The sequence below is a fragment of the Camellia sinensis genome, chromosome 6, assembly GCF_055761805.1.
Source record: "Camellia sinensis isolate YWXY chromosome 6, ASM5576180v1, whole genome shotgun sequence".
Taxonomy (NCBI): domain Eukaryota; kingdom Viridiplantae; phylum Streptophyta; class Magnoliopsida; order Ericales; family Theaceae; genus Camellia; species Camellia sinensis.
Window position 1 is genome coordinate 98903807 of NC_138966.1, and position 20784 is coordinate 98924590.

Consider the following 20784-nt stretch of genomic DNA (forward strand, 5'->3'; position numbering starts at 1 on the left):
AGTTGCGCCGGCTCTGAAAAGGTGCCCTTTTGACAGCCAGGTCATAATGGACCTACGGCAATGTGCTAGCGCCCCTTTTCTGATTTTCTTTATAAATAATGCCCCTTGGATCCACCAGTCCCCCACTTCATCCTAACACACCTTTCTGTCTCCTTTGTTTTCTTTTCTCCCTTGTCCCCTCTTTCCAAAGCTTTTTGACTTTCTTTACTCCTTTTCATGGCCAGCACAAGGTTTTTTGCTGACAGGGCTGCCCCACCCCCCACTGAGTGGAAGCGGGCCCCTTACTTCGGAGGGTTGGCCGACCCCTTCTGGAAAGCAGTTGATTCCTTTGTTCCCAACACCCCTTTTCTAGAGGAGCCTCTACTTCCTTTTGGGGAGGCCGCCTTGGAAGATGCAGACATGGTGAACCCGATTTTTGTGCTGCGGTCTCGTGTGGAGCGTGGCGACTTCCCACATTCTTACATCTACTATCGTACTCATTCGGGCCCTCCATTAGATTGGTCTCTTTGGGTTGATGATGCCATGGCAGATGGCAGCTTCGAGCAACGTCTGCGTGATGTTCGTCTTTTCAACGCCATTTTAATCTCGAGGGAGTTATCACTGCGCAAGGTACAGACCAACACTGATATGATTGTCTCCCGTTGGAGTCATGACATCCACACTTTCACCTTGGCATGGGAGGAGATAACCCCAACCCTAAAAGATGTTGCCGTCCTCTTGTGCCTCAGCACTCGCAGAGATTTCCCTTTTGATCTAGAGTCTCTGACCCCTGTGGAGCAAGTTATTGTCATTGCTCTTCAGATAGCCTTTCGGGAGGCGCGGAAGTTTGGTTCCTGGTATGATCTTAGAACCGGGGAACTGCTCTAGGAGCGGCCCAAAAGGGATAAGACTACTTATCTTTCCTGGTTGAAGCATTTCTTCAAGGACTTGCAACCGGGGACATCACTGAGGAGAGCCGTGAGTCCATAGTTGGTCCGGGCTACTGAGGTGACTTGTATTTGGCGACGTTCATCAGCTATTTTATCCCATTCTTCGTTCTTCCCAGTAACCCTACTGAAAGTATCAATCTCCTGGTATTTTCCTTGGTTGTAAAGCTTTGTAGCGGTAATCAGATCCCTCTAGCTCCCCTCTTCCTGGGCAACTTTACTTTCGTCTTGACCTTATTCATTCGGACATGGAGCGATCCATGGGCCGCTATGACGTGTGGAGTTTTGTGCATACGCAATTCCTGATTGTCTTCTTCTACGAGAAGTTTCCTGCCATGGGCCCCATCCCTAAGGAACATGAGCCCTTATTTACTGATGAAGTCTTGGATGTAGAGGGCCATCTCGTTCTAGATGCAGAGGGTCAGCCTGTCACGAGGCAAATGCGTCAGTCCCGCCCTCGCATCTCTCGGTGGTCTGGCCTCGGCACCAACATGCCATTTTAAGACTATGTTGACCATATGGAGGAGTGCGTCTTCCGTCCTTTCACTCAGCCTCTCCCAGGCATTTCTGTTGTCCCCTTTTATTTTTCAGAGTCCCGCCATGTTGATTTTTCTCTTGACAGCATCCAGGCTAATTCTCTTCTTATTGCTGTCATGATTCGCCCTGGATTCCTGCTCGTGTGGAACGAAGAAGGCATGTGTAGTGTCGTCTATCGACCAGACAGGGTCCTTATGCAATTCAGGATGGATCAGGGGGTCCCATATGCTCCCCCGCCTCATGCTGATTTCCACCAGAGTTTCAACGGTTTATCCGAGACTACACTGCCTTACTTGTGGAAGGCCTAGGGATCATGGAGCTTCCTTCGCTTAGGAGAGAATGTGCCTGTACTCCTGACAATAAGCTATTCTAGCATCACAATCTTAGTTCCTTCCTCAATTTTTACAATAGCGCCCCCGATCATCCCAGCAATGGAGCCTATCCCGCAGCCTGACCTTTCCCTGCGCCTGCCTTCTGGTCGAGGGAAATAGTACAGCATATTCTGTCACTTCAAGCTTTAATCCTCGCGCGTTATGGAGGAGCCTCACCCTTCTAGGGCCATGTTTGTTCAACCCCTGCAGACTGCTCCCCCTGAAGTAAGTGCAACAGTACGCATGACCAGTTCCAGGCTAAAGGCAGCCCAAGCAGCAGCGACATCGATTCCCGAGGCACAAGCCTCATCCACTAGAAAGAGGCTCCGAAAGGTATGCATACTTAGACAAGTATTTTTTTTTTCTGTATTATCTCCTTATACTTATCATGTTTACTATAGTAACCGAATGATCTTCTTCTTCTTTTAGGGGCTACGGAGCACACTACCCTCCAGTCTAGGGGGCTCTCCTACTACTATTGGCATTTCTTCAGAGTTAGACAACGATGACAACCTCCCCATTGTGACTAGGGTAACAAAATTCAAGACTCGTAGAACAGTTCTTCCAGACGTTGAGGAGGAACCAATTATGGGAGATAATCTGACCGCTGAGGCCGAGACAGGGGCAGTTGTAGAGACTGTGGACAATGTGCAAGTTCCCCCTGATGCAGAAGTTACGATGGGTGATATTGCTGCTGAGGGTTTAAAGCCTCTGCATCCTTCTAACTCTATGCACTCTAGCCATTCCTCTGTTGGCGGCGATGACTTTGTACCTGAGACCCCTAGAGAAGATCACAGTGTAAGAGAGCCACTGGAAGTTGTATCACCTACCCTTGGAGCTGCATCTGGCGGTTCCTCCAAATCTACTATGTCCCCGCTAATTCAGCAAACTCCACTTTCAGACATTTAGGCGGCTGGAGAGAGTGCAAGTGCAGCGGCTGCTTCAACCGCCCCTGTTATGACCCTTTTGGACTTAGATAGGCTTGCAGAGGTAGCTGTCACTTTAGTTGCCTACACTGTTACTATTGCTGCTGGGGCCTCTGACCCAGTTGCTTCAGCGACATCTGAACAGCCGGCAGACTTGTACTCCACTCATTTTCCAAAGGTGCATGCTGACCTTGGGATGTCCCATGACTTTTATACTGGGATGGATACTACTGCTATTCCAGATCTGAATGTTGGGGATTATCAGATGGACGACCTTTTTTCGAAGCGACGCAATGGTGCAAGCAGTTTCGGTCTTTCTCGTGAGGCCAGTTCACCCGGTCGTCAGCCAGCGTCTACTCACTCCATTGCCGCTAGACAGTTATCTTCAGGGGAGGTGCGCCGCCCTCAGACCTTTGGGTGCTCTGTCAGCCTTCTTCCAGTGATCGAAGTAGGAGGTGGTATGAGAGAGTCTCCCCGATCCTCAGAGAAAGTATCCTTCCTAAGTTATTGGGTTTCTTCCGAAGCTGCTATAACCCTTGCCCGTGTCCAGACACTACATCCAGACACCTTTACCGCCTTTAATGTCCTTGGGTCAATAGTTCAGACGGCACTGCTGAAGTCACTTGCTGGCTTTATTTGTGATCTTGCCACCAAGCAGATCCTGACCACTCCTAGCAAGTTCGTGGAGAGCGCCAAGGCCAATTTGAGCGGCTTTAAGAGGAGTGGTTTTGACCTATCATGGATGAGTGCTACGCTCCAAACGGTTGATGGCTTCCTTAAGCACGATAACAATGCAGCGATCATTGCGTCCCTAGAGGAAACTATTAAGGAGTGTAAGGGTGCCTTGGAGCAGCACCGGCAGAACCTGGCTCGGCTCAAAGAGAAGGACTTTGCATTGGTTGCCCAGTTGCCCCAAGATGTAACTCTGATGGACTCCTTCTTGAAGGGTTTGATTTGATGTAACTTTGCGACTTTGTTACGGCTTCTTCTGCTTTTTTTTTGATATTTATTTTTGTTGTTGCATCGCACTTGGTGCATCTTTTCTTCTCTTTTCTCTGTGATAACTTCTTTTTCAAACACTGTACTCATGCTCTGGAAGTTTGACTTTAATGAAAAAGTACGGATGCTTGGTAATACTCTTGAGTTTCATTTCATTGCTTTCTTTACATTGCTTCTAAAGATCAAGAAAGCTCTTTACAAGTGTAAAACTTTATCACAACTAAGCTTTTACAAAGACAAACTTTCACTAAGTATGGAAAATTTTCCTCACACTAAGTGCCCATAGGAGTAACATGTTTACTAAGTGTAAAACCCTTTCTTTACATTTTTCTTTAGAAACATTAACAAAGAAACTTACAACTCTTTTCAAAAGAAATTAAGGAAAATATTCTTTGACATACTTGGCGTTGACTGGGCTAGTTCTGAATCTATCATCTACTCTTATCAACTTGTAGTACCCACTGCTGCTTGCCTCAGCAACTTTGTAGGAGCCTTCCCATCTGGGTGAGAACTTGGGAATTCGCTGCCCCTGCATGATTGCATCCACTGTCTTCCATACTAAGTCCCCTTCTTTGAACTTTCTGTGTCGAACAGATTGATTGTAGGCGTGGGCTATGGATTGATGATACTTTTCCATTGCTCGTGAGGCCTGATCTCTTATTTCTTCAGTCGCCTCGATATCATTCTTCCTGCTGTTTGGAACTAAGTGCGCTGACATAGCCATTCTTGCTGAGGGTACTGCCAACTCAACCGGTAACACAGCTTCAGACCCATATACTAGGGAAAATGGGGTCGCCTGAGTTGGCTTTCTTTTTGACGTTCTATATGCCCAGAGTGCTATGGGGAGTTGTTCAGACCATGTGCCTCCTGCTTCATCCTTCATCTTACTCAGTATTCGGATGAGGGTTTTGTTGGTTGCCTCAGCTTATCCATTCCCTTGGGGATAGTATGAACTTATGATGCTTAATCTGGTAGGCATCCAACAGTCTCCCCACATGGCGATTTACAAAAGGAGTTCCATTGTCAGATAGCATCACTTTGGGTATACCAAACCTGCAGATTATGTTCTCTCTGATGAAGTTGGCTACCCTTGCCCCATCTGCCTTTCTCATTGGTATAGCTTCTACCCACTTGGTGCTAACTTCGGTTGCTACAAGTATCCATCTGTATCCTTTGGACTGCTGCACTACAGGGCCTACCAAGTCAAATGCCCAAGTATGGAATGGATAAAGAGTCTTGATGTTATGCAGTTCAATCGCTAGTGCATGTATTAGATTCCCAAACTTTTGACAAGACTAGCATCTCTCACAAATTTTTTAGCATTTTCTTCCATTGTTGGCCAGTAGTAGCGGAGGTGAATGAGGTGTCCATATAACCGTTGTCCTCCTTGATACTCTGTCTTGTGGGTTTCCCTCAGCACCTCGTTTGCCTCATCTTTTGATAAGCATGCTAAAGGTTCCCCTTCGAAGCTTCTTCGGTATAGCTTGCCTTGGTCAAGAAAGAAGTGGAGGGCTCGCCTTTTGACTCTGATTGCATCGGCTTTATTTTCAAGTAGTGTGCCATTCTCAAGGTAGTCGATATATGGCTGCCTCCATTCTTCATTACTTAAGAACTGGGCTTCTTCTTCCTTAGGATGGGACTGACATTTTGCACATTGCGTCTGCAATTTAGTACTTTCCTTTTCCATCTCTGGCAAGTAGTACCCCTGCCTCTGTATCCGTCGGTATAGGCTGATATCTCCATCTCCACAAGACTTAGCATGAATTTGCTTAAGTTTGTCAGTTCCTTCTTGCCTACTAACGCACCTTGCTAGCAAGTTGTTGGGGCCGCGAAAATATAACTCTCCCCTGAGGAGCAGAAATGGTGCGAGTTCTGTTAGTCTGATTGCTCCTTGGCCAATTTTTAGCTACCGGATTATATCTGTTTTCCACCCCTCAGCATCTTACTCTGCATGTTCTTCGGTTAGCACTCTTGGTGTTGTCATTTTCTCGATGACGATGGCTATACTATCGTCTGGTATCTCCACCTTTGCCCCCCAGTGTAGCCAAGTGTAGACGTCCTTGAACGCCCCGGGAGGATGAGGTCCCGTTATGTTCGTTTTGGGTTCACTACAGTTCGGACTCCAATGTCACGATTCTTAATCTGAACCAAAGAGTCCAAATCCGGAAAATCGTTTTTGAAAACAGATTTTTTTGTAAAGAAGTGCCAAACATGGACTACTTTGCCAGATACAGAGTCGCCACCTAAATGTTTTATTTTGAAAAAATTTAGAAAACCCTGACTCATTGCCTAAGGCCACGTGTCCGTCATCACCAAAGTTGCCTCGGCTCGGGAATTTGGGTACGATTGGGAAAGGTCACTTCGTGAGCACTCCTGCGCGCCCGATCAAAGATCGGCCTCTACTAACCATGATATCTATTTTTGAAAACATTATGCGTTCTTATTCTGGTTATTAGCCTAGATTTACTATGTGATGCGCACAGCATACAAGTATAGACTGGGTCGCCTGAATTGGAACAAAACATTTTATGTTTGTTTGTTTGAAAGATGGTTTGATGGTGCTACCCGCAAGTAGGCTAAGACGTGGATTTGCCACCCTCGGGTGGGCTTAAGAAAACATGATTTTGCCACTATCTAGTGGGCTTAAAACTCATAGTCAATGATTTGTTCTAATCCAAATAACCCAACCTTCACCTACAGGCATTCAGGCAGGTATATCACATAAGCATATAGCCTCATGGTAAGCATGCTATCATGGCAGTCACTCACACGCACGCAAGGATGCTAAAGCATAAAACTTACCGAGTACTCCAAGCCAAAACAGAAGTTAGGTTAGAAATCCATGCATGATCCTAACTATACGGAAATGCCTAACACAACACATGCAAAAATGCAACTATAGCAGGCTCGGCTATTCTAAACATGGCATATGAAATGCTACAGCTAACATGTATTCAACTTGGAATTGAAAATACAATGCAGTTAGTATGATGCACCGAGCCCGGTGCATGCAATACAGATGAATGAATGCAAACATGCTATCATACTGTATGCTAATTGAAACATGCCCTAATCTAACCATTATAAGCTGGTAAATAAAATGGAGAAAGACGTGGGATTGGAAGACATACATCACACACACGCACACTTATTACAATATTGCCCTCGCGCAAAGGGTCCGAATAAATAATATACAGTCCAAATGAGTACAAAATCCTAATTAATTAACAAGTTAATCTAGGAAAGCAGTAAATGACATGCAAATCCATGGACCGTCTCAGCTCTGTTCCGAATGATGGATGATGCATGCTCGAGTTGCCTTTGCACGAAAATCCCTTGCAATGCCCCAATTAGCCTCTGTTTACAATTAAGTCCGGAATATTGCACGAAGCTCCAAAAGACTACCGGTTTCTGATTTGCTACAACAGAGGGCAAGAAAGGGGCATGGCAAAGTATTTTCACATATGTATGCATACCTCGATCCTCGTGCCACCAATCACGCATCTTGATGCATGATGGCCGAGGAGTCGAATTGCACGACTCAATATGAAATGAATGCACATATAAACATAACAAGACCGAGACTCCATCATGGTTAATCCGGAGTGTCGACGACTGAAGATTGAGACACGTTCCGTCACTCGGAGTACGAAACGTCCCTCGTTTCCCGTGCTTGGGCTAACTCCTATCCCAAACACAATGCAATATGCATGACATGCATGAATGTAATCCTAACATGCAACCTAGCATACACAATGCTATGAAATGGCATACGCAACGCTCGATGTAACATGGCATACATAATGCTCTAACATACAACCTAGCATACATAATGCTATAGACTAAGATGGCATACACAATGCAATATGGGCTTACACCAATATGAGTGGACCTCAGACACACTCACATCAGTGGCCATAAGATGAAAATGAGACCACTGAAATGCATGCACACATGCACGCAAACCGAGGACCGAACCTAAGGCACAACATGCAACTCTAACAAGGCATGGCAAGGCATGCAACATGGCATTCAAACATGTAAATTTTAGCACTGAAATATGATGCAAAACGATCCCAAATCATGGATATATGGCACCCGATGCATGAGATGAGCCCTGAAACTTCAAAACTAGGCACATGTATTGACTTGTAGCTATACAAAGCATGCATTATTTGACCATGAAGCACAAAGACAGAGCCAAGGCAGTCCCAAAACATGAACATTTCTAGTTCAAAACATGACCAAAAGATGCTAGCATGATGGACTAAAATAGCATGCAACTTTGACTATCAAACATGGTTTACATGGCATGCATATGAAGCATATGAAATCTCACCAAACCAGAAAAAATCAGTGAATAAAACATGCCAAAATATGTCCAAACAATCACTGAAATGCAGCCAACATGTGCAAAAATGAGGGGCTTCTTTGGAAGGGCATACAAGGGGTAATTAAGCACATGCATCAAGGACACTTAGCATGGCACAACCAACTCTGGAAATCAAATATGACAGCCCTAACACTCACCAAATTGACCCTGAAATTGGTCTAGGGAACATGCAAAGAAAGGCCTCTTTGAAGGGCCTTGAATGGGATTGGTCTACATATGCAACATAGACCTAAAACATGGAAAAATGGGCCTCGGACAGAGCCAAGGCAGACCTCAAAACCCTCATAATGAGGCCTGGAAAGTGACTTTGATGCATGCAAAATAGGGTCCCTTTGGAAGGCCTAAAAGATCCCCAAACAAGACAAGGAGAGAGCAGGTCACCCCCCTCTAATTTTGGCCCTAAAAAATGCGTCAAAGTCACTGAAAATCCACTAGATTTCAGTGGCTAAGAGGTCAAACCATGGCCAATGCAAGTGCTCTAATGCATAGCCTTAATCATGAAGGAATGGAGCATGCATAGGGGAAGATGACCCCAAAAAGAGAATAGACCTTAATCAAACATAAAGATGATATCAAAACAAGATTTTTTTCAATTTAGGTCGAGGTCTAAAATGGCTCATAAATAAGGCTAATGTATCATGCAAAAACAGCCCTAAAAGAGATTGAACAAACAGGGCAGCAAAAGGCCTCAAACAGCAAATAACCCTTCAACAAAGTTGAAGAGAGGCTCAAAAAAAGATACTTTACAGTTTATGTCAAATCTCTAATATGCTCACAAGTAAGGCTAAAATATGATGCAAAAATAGCCCTAAAAGAGAGATAAAGGGAAAGGGGCAGTAGATGGCCTCAAACAGTAAAGAGTCCTTCAACAAAGTTGAAGAGGGGCTCAAAATAAGGTACTTCACAGTTTGGCTCAAAGCCCAGAAATGCCCAAAAATAAGGCTAATATATCATGCAAAATAAGTCCCAAAAGAGGGATAAAGCACAAAGGGGGAGTAGAAGACTTCAAACAGAGAAAAGTCCTTAATCAAACATGAAGATGAACTCAAAATAAGACTGTTTTTAGTTCAGGATGAAGCCCAAAAATGTAAGAAAAAGGGGCTAAGATATAGAACAAAATAGTGCAAAAATGGGGAGAATAGGAGCTTACCCTTGTAGCCCGACTTTCCAGTAGCCTTTGGTCCAAGAAAATGAGCTTTCAACCTCTGTAAATGACTTCCAATGGCCTGGAATGGATGATGGTGGTGTGGTGCTATAGGTTGTAGTGTAAATGGACCAAGGAAGTTAGGGTTTTGGAGCTTGGAATAGTAGCAATGGAGGTGGGAGGTGATGAGCCTTAAGCAAAAGTGTCTAACCAGCTGAGATGAAGAGGAGGGCCTCTCTTATAGAGAAGAGAGGCTTCTCTTGGAAGCTTCAAAGATCCTCTATACACGTGTATGGAGGATGCACCAAATGGCCGGCCGGTTCAAGTGGCCGGCCGGCCACTCCCCCTGGTTGGCCGACCAGGGGTCAAAAGGTTCAAGAACAATTGTTGGTCGGCCTACCCAGAAAGGTGGCCTCCCAGATGAGTAGAACACAGCCCTGTGGAGAAAAACTAGAAAATGTGACCCAAGAGAGAGAAAATCTAGCTTTTAAGCAAGGTTCAAAAGGGTCAAAGTGAATTACTGGTCGGCCTATCCATATTGGTGGCCTCCCAGATGAGCACAACACAATGGCGGTATGAAAAGCCAGAAAATGTGGCTCAAAAGTGGAAAAAAACCAACTTTCTGTTAGAAAAATCGGCTTTTGGAGAGAGAAAATGAGAAAACTAGCTTTTCAGGGGAATAGGTGGCCGGCCACCATCCTACCACTTCCCTAACAGTGAAAATAGGGTTCCCACCAAAAATGGACCAAAACGGATGCAAAACGAAGGTTCGGGGGCCAAAACGCGCGGCTCGCGGCCCCGAAAACAGGCTGCTAGGCACTGAAAGTAGCGTATGACCATGAAGGTGGTCTCCAGGGCCACAATGTTCCTCTAAAGGGAGGAAATAAGATGTGTGCCAAAAACTGGAGTAAACGGAGGCAGCTAAGCGGTCCCGAATCGAGGCACACGGTCGACGGCTCCGAAAATCGGAAACCGGGCTCCAAACGAGAAAAATGGCCTACGACCACGAAACGTAGCCTACGGCCACTGAGAGATGATCTACGAGACCTCTCCCTCCCTTCGGGAAGAGAAAACGAAGAAAATAGGACTCGGTTCGCAAACCGAGGCAAGGCACAAAAGAGCTCTAAAGTCCGGAGGTAAGGCTCTCAGCCGAGACTCTACAACTTCAGAACGAGCACAATATGCAACATCACCGAGCGTTCAACTGGTGACGTCTGAGTCTTAAGGTCGGTCAAAAATAGGGTGTCTACAGTTGCCCCTCTTTGATAGAACTCGGAAGTCATACGTGACGGGAGTGAATGTCAAAGCCCAGAGACGACCCATTTTTGACAAGGCCGAAGACTTAGACAAACAGGCAAGATAACACAGATGTGCCCGCAGGCATGCCCGCAGGCAGGGGCAAAATGCAAAATGATATGCACAACGCCGGATGTAACTCATGATCATGCAAAGCAGCAAGCTGTAATGAAACGCACACGCAACAATTTTAAGCAAGAATGCAAAGCAACAACTACATTTCATGCAGTTTAAGAATGCGGAGAATTGTTCGATTCTCGCCACGTCTCACACAGAGAAGATACAATACCTGCGCGATTCGTCTAGTCGCACCAGCTTCAAATGAACCGTACCTACAATATCGTGCATGAAAGAGGAAGAAACTCAACAAGTACAGCATCATTAGCAACACATGTTCAACACTACATCGAATGCAGACAAACAGGGTGTTGATGGGAAAGCGCATCGCAATGCAAGAGACACGCGCGTAACAACGTAAGCTAAGCGTGAGGGTATAACAATACCAATGAAACGTGCACAACAATGCAAGTGGTATGCATGAGAATGCAAGTGACGTGCATAACAATGCAGGATAAGTGCAAGCTCGAATGCATGTTTGGCGCGAAACAACGAGCAAAAAAAATGCAAGTTTCAACGAGTGCAATTCGATCGCGACCTCCGGTTTACCTCCCGGAAGCGTCACAGCATACTCAAAAAGGATACATCTTGCTCTTGATGAGTGACGATGAGACACGCATCGAAAGTTGGAGTTGGAGTTCCCGCGGATGGATTTCGCGACAAAAAGTGCACTTTTCTTGTACTTTCTCGGGTCCTGGGGACTCCAATCATCACCAAAATTTGCAGAGACCTTATAGACCACCTTGGGAACACCACCGACCAGGTTTGGTCCCAGGGGGAGGTCATCGACCAGGTTGGAGTGCAAGGGGTGGTCGGCCTACCAGAAAAGGTGGCCGGCCGACCACCTAGCCCAAATCCGGAGCAGTTTGGTCTTTTTGCTCCAATTTCTTTAAATATACATGTCCAAAGCTCTTTTCCTCATAACTTCAGCTCCGAAACTGCCTTCTCCTCCTTCCTAGACCATTTTCTTTCTCAGATCTGCGCTTTATACGCGTTTTCCAACGCCCCATGCCAAGTTGTTTCGCGAAAACTTTCAGTTCTCTTCATTTTGAACCGATTAAAATTTGATTTCGGAGCTTCTTTTCTCATTTTCACCACTTGAGGTAAGTTTGTCTCAATATTTGGAAGATTTTCTCGAGAGTTGACTTTTGTTGACTTTTTCATTTCCCGAGAGTTGACTTTTTCCAATTTTGGCTCATTTTTGCTCCTTTTTGCAGATTTCTTGAAATGGCGGGTCAATTTCCCCACGGTGAAGGTTCTCCAGGCGCCGGAGGCGAGCCTGACATCATGTCTTTGCATCCGAGGGTTCGCCCTTTTATCCCCGAGAGGTACGATCCTTCGACTCATGTCCTCCCTCGGGCGATTTTTTATCATTTTACCAACTTCGACCCTCGAGCTCCTGTAGACCTGCTATTGCGGGAGCCGGAGACCCATCTCTCTCATGAGGCGCGAGAGGTATGTACTTCACTTTTTAACATTTCCTACCTTAATTCTGCATTTTCCTTGCATTTCATGTTATGTATGCCTATTGCTCGTTCTGAACACATTCGCATGTCATGCTTCTGCTCATTTTAGCACACAACTTTTTCTGCACGCTTAGTGTACAACACAATACTCTGTCTTGAACACATGGCTCAATCACTTGAATCTCTAAAATCTGAACATGCAGCCCAAATTTGATTGTGAACACGCAGCCTACATTTGATTGAAAGTTGAACACGCAGCCCAAACTTTAAATTTTCTGAAATCTGAACACGCAGCCCACATTTAATTGAAAGTTGAACACGCAGCCCAAACTTTAAATTTTCGAAATCTGAGCACACAGCCCAAATTTGATGTGAACACGCAGCCCACATTTAATTGAAAGTTGAACACGCAGCCCAAACTTTAAATTTCTCAAATCTGAACACGCCGCCCAAATTTGATGGTGAACACGTAGCCCACATTTGATTGAAAGTTGAACATGTAGCCCAAACTTTAAATTTCCGAAATCTGAACACACAGCCCAAATTTGATGGTGAACACGCAACCCACATTTAATTGAAAGTTGAACACGCAACCCAAACTTTAAATTTCTGAAATCTGAACACGCAGCCAAAATTTGATAGTGAACACGCATCCCACATTTGATCGAAAGTTGAACACGCAGCCCAAACTTTAAATTTCTGAAATCTGAACACGCAGCTCAAATTTGATGGTGAACACGCAGCCCACATTTGATTGAAAGTTGAACACGCAGCCCAAACATTAAATTTCTGAAATCTAAACACGCAGCCCAAATTTGATGGTGAACATGCAGCCCACATTTTAAATTTCTGAAATCTGAGCACGCAGCCCAAATTTGATGGTGAACAGGCAGCCCACATTTGTCGAAAGTTGAACACACAGCCCAAACTTTAAATTTCTAAAATATGAACACACAGCCCAAATTTGATTGTGAATACGCAGCCCACATTTAATTGAAAGCTGAACACGCAGCCTAAACTTTAGATTTCTGAAATCTGAACACACAGCCCAAATTTGATTGTTAACACGCAGCCCACATTTAATTGAAAGTTGAACACGCAGCCCAAACATTTAATTTCTGAAATATGAACAAGCAGCCCACATTTAATTGAAAGTTGATTTGATTTGCACACAGCACGTTTCCTTTATTTGCATACAGTTTATTCATTCCATTCTGAAACTGAATACATGTGTTCGTTATGAATGCAGACATCCTCCCGTGTTACGCAGGGATACGGTTCTATTGCTGCGAGAGATTGGTACGCAGAGCTCCCGGAGGCTGTCCGCGATTGGGCTGATCTGGTAGGATTCAGGACCTTTTGTACCGGGATATCTCGTTATCCAGCTAGCCGGACATTGATGGGCGCTCTGGTGGAGAGATGGTGGGATACCACCAACTCCTTCCATTTCTCGGCCGCCGGGGACATGACCATGACCCCATTTGACTTTGTCGTGTTGACGGGCCTTGACGTGGGAGGCTGGGCGATCCCTTACGATGAGGATATGGGCGAGTGGGAGGCAGCTTGGATTCATCTGTTGGGAGCTCGCCCACCGGTAGACCGATCTTCGGGCTGAGTCCGATATACCTAGTTTTCTGCACAGTTAAGGGGGACTGAGCCCGAGACTCCTGAGGAGATTGCACAGTACACTTGCGGGTTTTTGATGTTCCTCTTCGGGACCACTCTGTTCGCCGACAGGGGGAACACCGTTGGGCTATATTTGCTGAGTGCCTTGGTAGACCTCACACAGGTTAGTCAGTATGACTGGGGTGGCGCCAGCTTGGCTACCCTCTATTGCTATATGAGTGCGACCTCCCGCGGACAGGGGAACATAGTCGGCAGCTATTAGAGAGCCTGAGAGGTACCTTCTGCCCTCTTGATTCACATTTCTATTTTTTCATTATCTGTACATTGCACACACGACACACTTTACATTCTGTACTTACATTCTGCCCTCAGCATTCTGTATTCAGATTCTGCACTCAGCATTCTGTATTCTGATGGCTTTTGCCCTGTTTTCCACAGTTATGGGTCTTCGCGTGCTTTCCGACGCTAGCCCCAGAGCTCGAGGTGGAGGCCCCTCTCATGACCCTTTATTCGCTCGTCTTCGAGGGCCAGTACCGATCGCGGCCCCGGGAGACTCTCTCTTACCTATGGCAGTATTTTGACACTGTGTGGGCGACCGAGGTATGTCAGAACTCTTAGTTCTTCCCGTGTTCATCTTTGATTCATGCTTGGACATTTGTGACTTCTAATCGGCTTATGCATTGGCTATCCATAGATCTTATGGCAGCCCTGGGTGCCTTTGGGTGAGGATCTCCGATTCCAGTTTGCCGGATGATGGGCCTTCTCCCGGTATAGGATCTTGATTGAGGGGCCAGTTGGTAAGGCCTGGTTCCTGGGGGAACGCTTTCTTCGTCAGACTATGGGCTTCCCTGAGCCGAGTGTCCCTTCAGCACCCCTAGAGGATATGCGGCTCGCTGATAGGCTTACTCCCCAGGGTGTCATTGATGCCAGGCTGGGCATTGATGCATTGCTATATTTGGAGAACGGGGAGTACGCGACCTACCGTCACACCTACTTGATGCCTCCATTGACAGGTGTTCGTACTCCCTTGAGGAGATCTACCGGCATGCCGTCTTCGAGTCGCACCCGAGCCAGAGACATTCCTTCGGCCAGTAGGGCTGGCACATCCAGAGGTGGGGCTAGACTGGTTCCTCTGATTCCCCCGACTTATCAGCATGCCGGATGGCCAGGTATCCCGACTGAGTTGACGGGATAGAGATACAGGGCTTCCTACCTAATTCCACTGGAGTCTCCTATGCCTGATCATCCATACACTAGAGACCCTGACTCACCACCGGTATGTTTTTCAGCTTTGCTTTATCACTTAGATACTTGGACATTCATTCATTCACTGATGATTTGCACTGGCATCTGCAACCTACCACGGAGTATGCTGAGGGGTTACTTGGGTTAGTGGCCTCGCTCGAAGGCATGGCCCTGCGGAGAGAGGCGCAGCTGTCCATCATGGGTGTCTCGGTACTGTTTAGTTTTCTTGCATTTATCATATTTCTGATGACATGCTGAATTTGAACATTTCACTGCATTGATTGACCGACTGTATGCGGAGAGCACATCTGACACACACCACATCTATGTACTACATTTGCATACATCCACTCCATGTAGCTTTTTATCTGTACATCTGATATACATATTTTGGCTGATGTATTCAAATTGCACTCTTTCTTTTCAGATGCCTTCGAGATATACCGGACCACAGGTCGGGCCATCTGGGCCTTCTGGAGGAGCTGGGCCATCTAGGCCTTCTCGGAGAGCTGGGAGAGGGGAGTCGTCTTGCGGATGAGGCGGGCGCAGAGCACATATCATTGAGGAGGAGTCCAGCGAGGATGAGGAGTCCGCGCATCGTTAGTCAGAGACATCTGCCGGCAAAGAGGGTGACTCTGAGTCTGGCTCTGAGGGCGGAGGTGATGAGGTCGAGGAGGATCTCGAGGATGACAGCTCTGACTCAGATGGTGATGATGGTGCTGAGGCTGTTCCGCAGAAGAGGACGAAGAGGGCCTCTTTTTCTCGTGCTTGAGAGCACAGATGTTCCTGCTTTATTTGCTTTTTTTACTAGTAGTTGTAACACATTGTACATTATTAGACAGTTTTTTATTTTCTGTAAAACTTGTACCCTTGTTGTAAAATGTTGTAACAAAGGAAACATGATGGAATGAAACAGCTTTTGTTCAAAAAAAAGTGTTGTATTTTATGTTCTTGCATCGCATGGCATTATTTTACACAAAAATGAGATTGAATGGAAATCATGCATTGAAAATTGGCAAGTCAGGTAGTGAACCGACGCAACAAACAAAACAACTTAACTTACTAAGAAAGGACAGAACCTTAGCAAGTTTACAACTCGATAAGCAAGACACAACAATGTTGATAAACAAAGAGTAACAACTCAATACACAAAACTCGTCAACTCGACAAAACTTAACAACTTGGTAAGCTTAACAACTCGGTAAGCAAAGCAACAACTCGATAAGCAAAAATAACTCAATAAGCAGGATTTAACAACAACTCGATAAACAAATGCATTTCGGAAGATCTGGGCGACGGAATGCATCCGAAACAGAGGAAAGCTCGCACTTTTAACGCCCCCAATGCATGGAAATGCTTCGAATTTTCTTCTAGAGGCTAGAACAAGACTAAAGCCACCCTCCCCTTGATGGCCGACCACCTAAGGGAGCTGGCCGACCAGCTTTTTGCATTGGAGGGGAGAGGGGTGGTCGGCCTACCAGAAAAGGTGGCCGGCCGGCCACGTAGCTTGGCAACCACCAAATTTTCGACACGTGTCCTCCGAACAGTGCCTTATCCTCTTTAAAAACTCCAGCCTCATGGTTCTCTCATTTCATCTTAGTTTTGCACCAAAATGGAGGCATTTCTCGCCCAAAATCTCATAGCTTGGATTGCTTTTCTAGATGGCTCGGAAAAGTTGAACTTCCGGGGTTTCGGCTTGAATGCACTATTCACGCTGAGCCGTACTTTGCTGCACATTCCGTTCCTCCATGCCGCGGTGAGGTTTTGGAATCCGGTAACACACGTCTTTAGCTTCGGCGGGCAAGAGATGTGTCCGACCTTTGAAGATTTTCAAGTTTTGATGGAATCTGAGCGCCATGATGAGATTTTGTCCCAACTTCGTTTCGGTCACGTCCAAGCTTTAGGACAGATGTGTGGGCTCACCATGCATGATGCTCGGTCTCTGATCTGCAACGGGGAACTGGATATCCTTGGCTTGATTCATTGTTTTTCTGATGCCGGTAATCGCGGCGACCATCATTGGTAAGGTTTTCGGCAACACGCCCTTTGCTTGTGCATGCTATCTCACTTTTTGCTTGCCCTGGGCTTTAGTGGATCTAGCATCCGTCTGATTGAAGTTACTCAAGGCTTGAAAGAAGGAAAGAGCTGCATTGCCCTGACATTGGCCAAGACGCTGATGGGCTTAGTTGCTTTTTATCGCCGAGAGAAGACCAGATTCGCGAGGAGTCCACTACTGCTGCAGGTAATGTTTCCCACCCTTTCTCACATATATATTGCTCACATCACTCCCCCCTCAGGCTCGGTTTTTCTCACAAAACCCTTTTCTTACTTTTCTCTCATCGTACATCTCTCTATTATTTATTCTCTCATTTTTCATCCCTCCCTAGGTATGGTTGATGGATAAATTGCAAGTTGTGGACTGTTGCCCAGCCTACTCAGCTCGCGGTTACTTCTTCTGACAACGACTAGTCGATGCCCTTGATGAGGGATGGTGGTTCGACTAGATGTGCAATTTGTCTGCGGATCGCATTGCTTGGCGCTGTCCTTGGCTCAATCTTCTGGCAATGAGCTATAGCATGTCCCGGCAGACCGGGATCCAGTTGATTGGTCTGACTCACTGTGTGTTCTACTTTCCCTTCCGGTTCTGACGCCAGTTCGCCATGATCAGACTTGCGCGCTAGAGGGGATAGAGTATCCTTCCGCATTCCCAGTTCGAGGTGCACAGCTTGTCCGGTATGCCACAACATGGAGGACTAGAGAGCTCCTGGCCCCTGTTCCTACTTTCAGTTGCACCTTGTCTGATGAGTGCTTGGATTGGCTCAATGAAGAGGCACAGGAAGGGCCTACTTTTGCATCAGAGGCTTCGACCAGCTCTGGAAGGGGGCGCAGGAACACCTAACTTAGCTATGCCCCAGATTTATTACTTTATTAGTACTTTCAAGTTTTCTTTATGAATGTAATAAAAAGCAACTTCAATTTGTATGCAAGAGCAGGAGAACTTTGTATTGAAATCAATGAAATTGAAGGTTGTGGGTACTGAAAATTTTTCGCTTTGGTCCAAAAATGGTCTAAGTTGTAAAAAGATTAATTTTGAACAAAGTCAACTTTTATTAAAACTTTTCAAAACCATTTTCGATATGGAATCAAAACTGGACATGCCTGAGATCTTTCACTAAGATGCACAACCTTGGATCCCTGCAATTGGAAAGTTGCCCCTAGTCTGAAGAGTATCGCAACACTGCACAGCAACGGAAAGTTGCCCCTAGTCTGAAGAGCACTGCACCGGAGATCATAACCGAACTCTTGAATGCTGAATAGACAAAGATGGCCGAGATGATCAAATGGACAAAGTTGATCGGGGAAAAGTTTATGGCTGAACTTCAGGATGAAGTTGTCTACGTATCCCAAAGATGGGAATCAAGCCTTACGTAGTTCAGGCTTAGGTTCACTTGAGTATTTTCACTCTCCTTTTACGCTCTAACTTTTGCCAAGGCCGTCCTTTGCGGGTTTTCAACCTTGCGAGCTCAGTTTTTATATTTTCCAATTTTTCAATGCTCTAACTTTTGCCTAGGTCGCCCTTTGCGGGTTTTCGGCCTAGCGAGCCTCTCAGGGGTAATATTTCTTCAACTTGTCCATGTTGATCGGTTGCGAGAACTCTAAGCCATCTAGGTCCATCAGAACCACAGCTTCACCTGACCAGATTGACTTGATGATGTAGGGACCAGTCCAATTGGGTCTGAACTTGCCCCTTGGGTCGTGGATGGGAGCTCGGTTGTCTTTGAGCATCAAATCTCCTTTTTTTTAGATTCTTGGACTTAACTTTCTTTTTGAAAGCCCCGGTAATTCTGCGCTGATAGCCTTGAACGTGGTACAGTGCTTTCAGCCTGCGCTCGTCAAAAAGCATGAGTTCTTCATATCTATTCTGTTGCCAATCTGCTTTGGCTATCTGACACTCAGCTAGCACTCGCAAAGACGGAACCTCAATTTCAATAGGTAGAACGGCCTCCATCCCATAAACTAATGAATACGGAGTCGCCCCAGTAGAAGTTCTAATTGAAGTCCGGTACCCCCACAGAGCAAACGGCAGCTTGTCTGGTCAATCCCGGCAGGTTTCCACCATTTTCTGCAATATGTGTTTGATATTCTTGTTGGCGGCCTCAACCGCTCCATTGGTTTGCGGCCGGTATATGGATGACTTATGAAAAGTCACGTTGTATTTATCCAACAAATCAATCACTTCTTTCTTGAAGTGGGAACCATTATCTGAAACGACCTCGTTTGGGAGCCCATAACGACAGATGATGTTGTTTCTGATGAATTTTGCAACATGCGACGCCTTCAACACTGCATAGGATTGGGCCTCAACCCACTTCGTGAAATAATCTATCGCGACTAGGATGAACTCATGCCCGTTAGACCCCTTCAGAGTGACAGCCCCGATCACATCGATTCGCCAAACTAAAAATGGCCATGGCGAAGTCATATTGTACAACTTTGATGGCGGGATGTTCATGCGGTTTGCATGGATTTGACATTTGTGGCATCGCCGAACAAAGCCGATACAATCCTCCTCCATGGTGGACCAGTAGTAACTCTGTCTGAGGATCTTTCGTGCCAGCATTACTCCGTTCATATGCGCACCGCATTCCCCTCCATGGATGGCCTCCATCAGGCGTTTCGATTCTTCGGCTCCAACGCACAGCTTGTGCATTCCCAGATGACCTCTCTTATATAATTTACCTCCGCAGATGATAAACTGAACGGCCATTCTTCTGATTGCCCTTTTGTCCTTGGCATTTGCCCTTGGTGGATACGCCTCTTTCTCCAAGAAGTTCCAAATATCGTAATACCAGGGGTTCTCATCTTGAACCTCGTCTATAGTAGCAATTGACTCGTAAGCTGGCGCAAACTTCTAGTCAATAATGACTGGACGCATCCGGACTCCAAACGGGATGTCTATCATAGAAGATAGAGTTGCTAGTGAATCTGCGAACCTGTTGTTCTCTCTTGCTAGATGAGCAAAGTTTAGCTTCTCAAACCGAGGTATTAACAAATCCAGGGTCTGATGATACATCATCATCTTTTCTTCTTTGAATTTCCAATCTCCTTTTGCTTGAGTTACAACAAGGTTTGAGTCCCCGATGACATCCAATTGTTTTGCCCCTAGTTCCAGGGCTGCTTCTAAACCGGCAATGCATGCCTCATACTCTGCTTCGTTGTTCAAGACTTTGAACCGGAGCTTGAAGGTTAGAGGGATACGGGAATTGTCGGGTGCTATCAGCAACACTCCTATTCCATACCCATACTGGTTGGACGGTCCGTCGAAATACATCGTCCAAAACTCGTCGTCGACATGCAAAATGGCCTCATCTGGGAATAAGTACTCAACTGCTTCACTTCCTTCCACTGGGTGATCGGCTAAGAACTCTGCTACCGCTCTTCCCTTGACCGACTTGCGCGTCACATATTTTAGATCAAATTCGGAAAGCAACAACAACCAACGAGCTAGCCTACCCGTAAGTGCCGATTTCTCGAAGAGATATTTGATGGGATCTAATCTTGAAACCAACATTACAGAGTGAGCTAACAGGTAGTGCCGCAGCTTCCTGGTAGCCTATACCAAGGCTAAGCAAGCCTTCTCCAATGGTGTGTAGCGAGTCTCATACTCCAGCATCTTCTTGCTCAGATAATAGATGGCCCTTTCCACTTTGTCCTCTGATTCTTGCGCGAGCATGCAG

The 20784-nt window shown here is 45.9% G+C and overlaps 1 protein-coding gene across 1 annotated transcript; it reads right to left on the bottom strand.

Moving 5' to 3' along the window:
• Positions 1-4135: 4135 nt before the first annotated feature.
• Positions 4136-4642, bottom strand: LOC145793439 (uncharacterized). Its single transcript, XM_082876266.1, has one exon. The coding sequence runs from the start codon at positions 4640-4642 to the stop codon at positions 4136-4138; it is 507 nt and encodes a 168-aa protein (XP_082732392.1).
• Positions 4643-20784: the final 16142 nt, after the last annotated feature.